The sequence below is a fragment of the Xiphophorus hellerii genome, chromosome 12, assembly GCF_003331165.1.
Source record: "Xiphophorus hellerii strain 12219 chromosome 12, Xiphophorus_hellerii-4.1, whole genome shotgun sequence".
NCBI lineage: Eukaryota > Metazoa > Chordata > Actinopteri > Cyprinodontiformes > Poeciliidae > Xiphophorus > Xiphophorus hellerii.
In genome coordinates, this window is record NC_045683.1 from 16,364,466 (window position 1) to 16,370,805 (window position 6,340).

At 40.7% G+C, this 6,340-nt stretch overlaps 1 protein-coding gene across 3 annotated transcripts; it reads left to right on the top strand.

The window, feature by feature from the left end:
- The first annotated feature begins 289 nt into the window (after nt 1-289).
- LOC116730321 (eosinophil peroxidase-like) lies at nt 290-5,504 on the top strand. Of its 3 annotated transcripts, none has more exons than XM_032579444.1 (16): nt 290-401; nt 542-610; nt 841-928; nt 1,036-1,211; nt 1,299-1,431; nt 1,601-1,730; nt 1,816-2,022; nt 2,114-2,474; nt 2,592-2,752; nt 2,982-3,240; nt 3,325-3,495; nt 3,606-3,843; nt 3,949-4,148; nt 4,239-4,265; nt 4,675-4,710; nt 4,831-5,504. In XM_032579444.1, the coding sequence occupies exons 2-16, from the start codon at nt 544-546 to the stop codon at nt 5,259-5,261; spliced, it is 2,685 nt and encodes an 894-aa protein (XP_032435335.1). In that variant the 5' UTR covers nt 290-401; nt 542-543; the 3' UTR covers nt 5,262-5,504. The 3 variants fall into 3 exon arrangements, with proteins under 3 accessions (XP_032435335.1, XP_032435336.1, XP_032435334.1); XM_032579443.1 differs by having other exon boundaries at nt 291-401; nt 4,233-4,265; XM_032579445.1 differs by lacking the exons at nt 4,675-4,710; nt 4,831-5,504 and adding an exon at nt 4,378-4,643 and having other exon boundaries at nt 4,233-4,338.
- The last annotated feature ends 836 nt before the right edge of the window (nt 5,505-6,340 follow it).

A 6,340-nucleotide genomic window follows, 5' to 3' on the forward strand; every position in this document is an offset into this window, starting at 1 on the left:
ATGAACGGAAAAATGAACCAGAACCGAATCAGATTCTCCAGAACCTTTTTTGCTCTTGCATCTTCAAAGACTGTCTGCTGCTACATATAAATGCATGCTGATGGTATCTTTTATACTGCAAAAACAAACAAAACAAAAGTCAACAGCATATGTGTTGACAGGTATGTACTTAATGCTGACGTTTTGAAGGAGGAATGCTGAAAACCAGGAAGAAGGAAGAAATTAATTCTTTGTCTAAGTTTTGGCAGGATTACCAACATGAAATGCTGCGTGAAACGACACGCCCAGAGGGTGTAAAGAGAAAGCTATTGACTCTAAACATCAGTGGCTTCTTGCACCGCTGGAAGTCCAACGTGGATGCGGACAGACAACTCTGGAGTTGAGGCCCAGATTCATAACAGGTGATCTTATTCATTCTTAACATTTCTAAGCCAATTTTATAATAAATGTGGAAAATATACATGTTTTACAGTTAGAAAATTGGAAAATATGTTTTCACTCCAATATGTAATGTGATGAGAATATTTATTTTTTCTTTTAGAGATGAATAAGTTTCTCTGCCTATTGGGTGTTGGTCTAACCCTTGCCTTGCAATGCCAAGTGGCTGCCAGTGAGTAGTTTTCTTCTTCTAATGCCTTACAAAGAATTGAAAACAGATTTATTACGGAAGTAAAACTTTGGAGTATCCATTTTTTTTGGTTCAAAGGAAAACAACATCCTTTTAAATATATGACATAACCAATATAACCGGATTTCCTAATTTTGGGACAATAAAAGATTTTTCTATTCCATAAGTAGTTCAAAAAGGAAACTAAGGAAACTGATTCTGTTTGCATTCAGAACGCCATTTGAGCCACAGTTTCATCGAAAAATGTGTGAATAAGGCTAAAACCAATGTGGATGAAGCCTATACATATTCCCGTCAAGTGTGAGTGTAAAACCCTGCTCCTCTTCTTTTCTATTGCTGCTTAACGTTGAACTGATTAATCATCAAGAAATATGTGAATAAATACCTGAACTATTTAAACAACACAGGAGCCTTGACCGGGTGAAAAGAAATGCAGCAAGTCCTGCAGACATCCTGAGAATCCTGAAGCAGCCCAATGGACCGTCCAGAGAGGCGGTGCGCGCTGCAGACTACATGGCCAACACTCTGCACGTGATTAACCACTACCTGTCCAAACGTCACAAACGCTCCATCAATGCCACAGGTATGAATCTGAATTGATCTCTTTAAGGCTTGCTTGCATGGATTGGTGTCACACAGCTAAGATTTGCTTTCCTTATGCTTTATTTAGACCTTATCTCTAAGGATGATCTGGGCGTGATAGCCAGACTGACAGGCTGCGCTGCTCAAGTCAGAAATATTCATTGCCAGGATCTTCCCAATCTCAACACCTATCGCACGGCAAACAACATTTGCAACAACCTGTAAGGGAAATATCCATTAGCAGTTGTTTACGTAATGTCACCGATAGCCAGAACTTAAAAGTTAGATATTAACCAAAAGTACAACAGCAGCAGATATCATTCAAAATAATTTGTAACATTTCAAAACTATGGGAGTATCAAACTTGGGTTTTATTGTTGTCACTTATAGTAAAAACCCTCGCTGGGGTGCCTCCAACATCCCGTTCCTCCGCTGGCTGCCTGCTGAGTATGAAGATGGCATCAGTTCTCCTAAAGGCTGGACTCATGACTTGAGAGTCAACAATCACCTTCTTCCCTTTGTAAGCACATAGAGTATATCTTCTTCTCCCCTTTATGACATCCAGATGACAGCACTTGTTATCTTTGTCTCCATTTCTCCCTTAGGTGAGAGAAGTGTCCAACCGTATCTTGGCAATAAATAGCTCTGAAGTGAACAGTGACCCCCTCTACACCCACCTGGTGACAATCTTTGGCCAGTGGACAGACCATGACATCACTTTCACCCCTCACTCTCCCTCCATCAGGTCATTTAATGATGGCATTGATTGTGAAAAGACCTGTGGCAACACAGAGCCATGCTTCCCCATAGAGGTCTGTATTAAAATATTAAAGCATTACATTAACAAAAAATAAAAACACATTTGAAACATTAAAGTCTAAATGTCTCCTGTCCTCTAAACAGTTTCCCTCAAATGAACCTCGCATTCGGGATCACTCTGAAAAGTGCATGCCATTCTCCCGCTCTGCGCCAGCTTGTGGTTCTGGTAACACTGGGTACATCTTTGGATCATCCACTGTCCGCCAGCAGATGAACACTCTGACGGCCTTCATCGATGTGGGTCAGGTCTATGGTTCTGATGACAGCAAAGCTCGCAATCTCCGAAACCTCACTACTGATCAGGGATTGTTGAGGGTGAATAATAACTATACAGACAATGGCCGTGACCTCCTGCCATTCACCACCATGGGGGCCAACATGTGTGCCACAAGGCGACGCATGACCAATGATAATAGTGCTGAGGAAGTGCTGTGCTTCTTTGCTGGTGAGTCTCTGTAAAAATAAGCAACTTATTTCTATCTGTAATAACAAAACATGTTTCATGACTTTTTGGTCTGGAAGTTATTGTCATCAGGTTATTTGGTTTAATGTGACTTTTTAGGTGACGACCGTTCCAATGAAAACATCGGACTGGCTTCTTTGCACACTCTGATGGTGAGAGAGCACAATCGCTTGGTCCGTGCCCTTGCTCAGCTCAACCCAAAGTGGGACGGAGAGAGGCTCTACCAGGAAGCCCGCAAGATTATGGGAGGATACATGCAGGTAAGAGACAGGAAGAGGAGCACAACTTGAAAAACAAAGTTTAAAATCACATAAAACTATGCAAAACAGAATAGAAAAAATACAGATATGTGTGATTGTATGCCCTTGTTTTGTCTCAAAATGTAGTAAAGGGACATATTACATCCCCCCAAAAGTTAAGATATCAAGGGCCTTACAGCTACTGAGTGGAATATCTTTGGATTTAATATTTCTTTCTTTTCCATCAAAGGTTATCACTTACAGGGACTATCTCCTTCCCATTGTTGGACCAGAGGCCATATCAAAGAAGTTGTCCACATATCCTGGTTATAATGAAACCATTGATCCCAGCATTGCCAACGTGTTTGCAACAGCTGCCTACCGATTCGCTCATCTGACAGTTCAGCCCTTCATTTTCCGTCTTGATGAGAGTTACCAGGATCATCCAAACTATCCCACCCAGCTGCTTCACAGAACCATGTTTGCCCCTTGGAGGATCGTCTTTGAAGGTACAAATCGAAACTCTTAATTCCTCCCAAAAGGAAGCAGATGAACTTGATGATCACATCTAAATGTTTCTATTGTCTCTTCAGGTGGATTGGACCCAATCTTGAGAGGGTTGATTGGTCGTCAGGCCAAGCTGAACATTCAGGACCGCATGCTGACTGAGGAGCTGAGGGACAAGCTGTTTAAATTCTCTGTAGACCTGGCTCTGGATCTGGGATCTCTTAACATGCAGAGAGGAAGAGACCACGGACTCCCTGGTATTTATTAAATATTGATGTTTGTTTTTGTAATTCCTCCCTTCAACGCACTAGACGTTAGTAGTTTCTACAGTTCATACATCATCTTAGACTGTGTCTTCTTGGTTTAGGCTACAACAAATGGCGAAAGTTCTGTGGCCTGTCACAGCCAACGACTCTAAGTGAGTTAGCTGAGGTTCTCAACAACACTGTCTTGGCCCAAAAACTGCTGGATCTGTACGGTACGCCTGACAACATCGATCCATGGCTGGGAGGAGTGGCTGAGCCATTTGTCAGTGGAGGAAGAGTGGGACCTCTGTTTGCCTGCCTGATTTCCACTCAGTTCCAGAACATCCGTGAGGGAGACAGGTGAGAATACGGACAATTATGAAACATTAAATGATCTAACAATCATTGCATTGTTGATGTTTTTCATTCGCAGAACCTAAATTTTAAGAATATGTCTTGTTTTAGGTTTTGGTGGGAGAATAAAGGTGTCTTCACGGATGCTCAGAAGCTGGCAATTAGGGAGACGTCTCTTGCCAGAATCATCTGTGACAACACTGGGATCACTGAAGTTCCTGAGAAACCTTTCCAGTACCGACCTCGAGGCTCTGGATACACCCGATGTGACGCCATCCCTGCATTTGATCTCAGTCCATGGAAGGACGGTGGTATGTTCACATTTTGATGTTCCATCAACAAGTGTTAATGAAAATGTTCATATAAGATGACAAATGTGGATTTCTTTCCTTTAGCTGAAGGTCCAGAAAAGCCACAACCACCAACAGGTAAATTGTTCACTTCCTTTGATATAAATTACTATTGGTGCTATGTTACTTCAAAATGGTGACATAGCACCATTTTAAAGGTGCTATGTCATCATAGCACCTTTAAAATGGCTGTGTACTTAAAAGGCTTAAGTACACAGCCGTTTAATGTTCACATCTCAAGTTTAGCGTTTGTGTGACTAACTTTTACTTCCATGTCTCTTTATTCTCTCTCCAATAATAATCTCATGGAGATTCAGGAGCTTCAGGAATATATAAACTTTTTCTTCTTTCACAAATGAGTAGTTAGGTCAACATAGTACCGTAGTTGTTTATTTTATCTTTTTTTACTATTAATTTGACATTCACTTTGCAGTTATTTCAAGAACCCCCCCCCCCCCCTCCTAAAACTTTTTTATTCTCTCAAAAGGTCAACCTGGACCCCCTGGACCTCCTGGACCACCAGGTACTAAAATGTCTTTTAGTAATTAAAGACTATGTAACTGATGTAAAACAAGTAGCATTTTACAAAAGTTTAAATTCAATGTTCTTGCATGTAACACTGTTCATATAATTTTGTGTACAGGACCAATAGGTCTGCCAGGACCCCCTGGACCTCCCGGACCTTCAGGCGCAGCAAAGCATGTAGCTTTCTCAGTGCGCCTTGGTAATAACTTCCCCAAAGCTGGTACCCCCATTGCCTTCCATGATGTCATCTACAATGGACAGAACAGCTATGACCCCAAGACCGGCTTTTTCACCTGTGAGCACCCAGGCGTCTATGAGTTTGAGTTCCACTGCACCATCCATGACAGTGCAGGCAGCTTGAATCTGTTCCGCAATAGAGCCCTGGTTCTGCACTCATTCACCACCCGCCAGAACGGCTACATCACAGCCAGCGGCAGCACCTTCATCAAGCTTGTGAAGGGAGACAGGGTATGCCTGGTGGCTAACAATGGCGGCAACGGACTGACCAGTGACAGCTTCTTCTCTGGTCATCTGCTGTTCACCGAGTAGTAGACACTTGTCCAATTTGCACTTTCAATTTAAAGCACTTAAAATTAAGAAGTAAAAAACTGAGTGAAACTGAAGTCATAAATGAGTCTATTTTCCTCCCTCATTATTCTTTGTTATAGTGTGAACCTAATCGTGACAACGATTAAGAAAGGATTAATAATGAACTGCTGCACTTTACTGTTGTGAATAAAGAATGCACTAAATTGTAACAGAAACAAGTGAATAAAATGTGTTTCTGCATTATGTGTACCTTGTTTATTTAGGAGAGATTTGAAGTGATTCACAACAAAGCTCAGGACAGCTGTCTTATAGAGCTGAATACATTGTTTCTGAATGAACGGACAAAATATTCTCTGAACATGGATGTGACTGATATGACAAATCCAACAAATAACGTCTTTCTGAGTGACCTTTTTGACTGTGCAGAATGGTCAAAACGTTCCTGAGATCCTGAGATTGCTTGCAGTCTCAGGAGTCCCAATTCACAATCCGACCAGTAGATGGAGCCAAAGTACAAGTCTGTCAACAAGGGGACGCAAAGAGCAACAGGGTCAGTTCCAAAATATTGCATTATTATTTTTGGACACACAATTTGTTCCTGGAATTTTTAAACTTACTATAGAAAAGTGAATAATTTCGTAAATACCTTTAATGTTTAGTTTTAAACACAGGACATAACTGTGTTGGTTTTCAGATAGAAATATTTGTCTTGCTGGGGTCAGATAAAGAGAGTTGATGTGAAGGGCAAGAATTAGAATACATTTAGTGTATCTGGATTTAACAATTTTATTATTATTATTGGGTGAAAACAATCTGCTGCTACCAGTTTATATTGATGTTGCCTGTTCTTTAGTTATAGTTTAAGGGAAATTGAACAGTTTTATTTACCAAGTTATAAATTATAAAGTTTCCTTTGAATACAATTTATCTTTTTACACTCTGCAATAAAACATATCAGTCGTGCTACAGATGAACATCCTGGATAGTTCAGAAACGAATATTATGCTTTCATACAATTAACGAAATAAGTAACTTGCTAATGTTGTTGCACATATACATTCTTTGTTTAAGTTATGTAG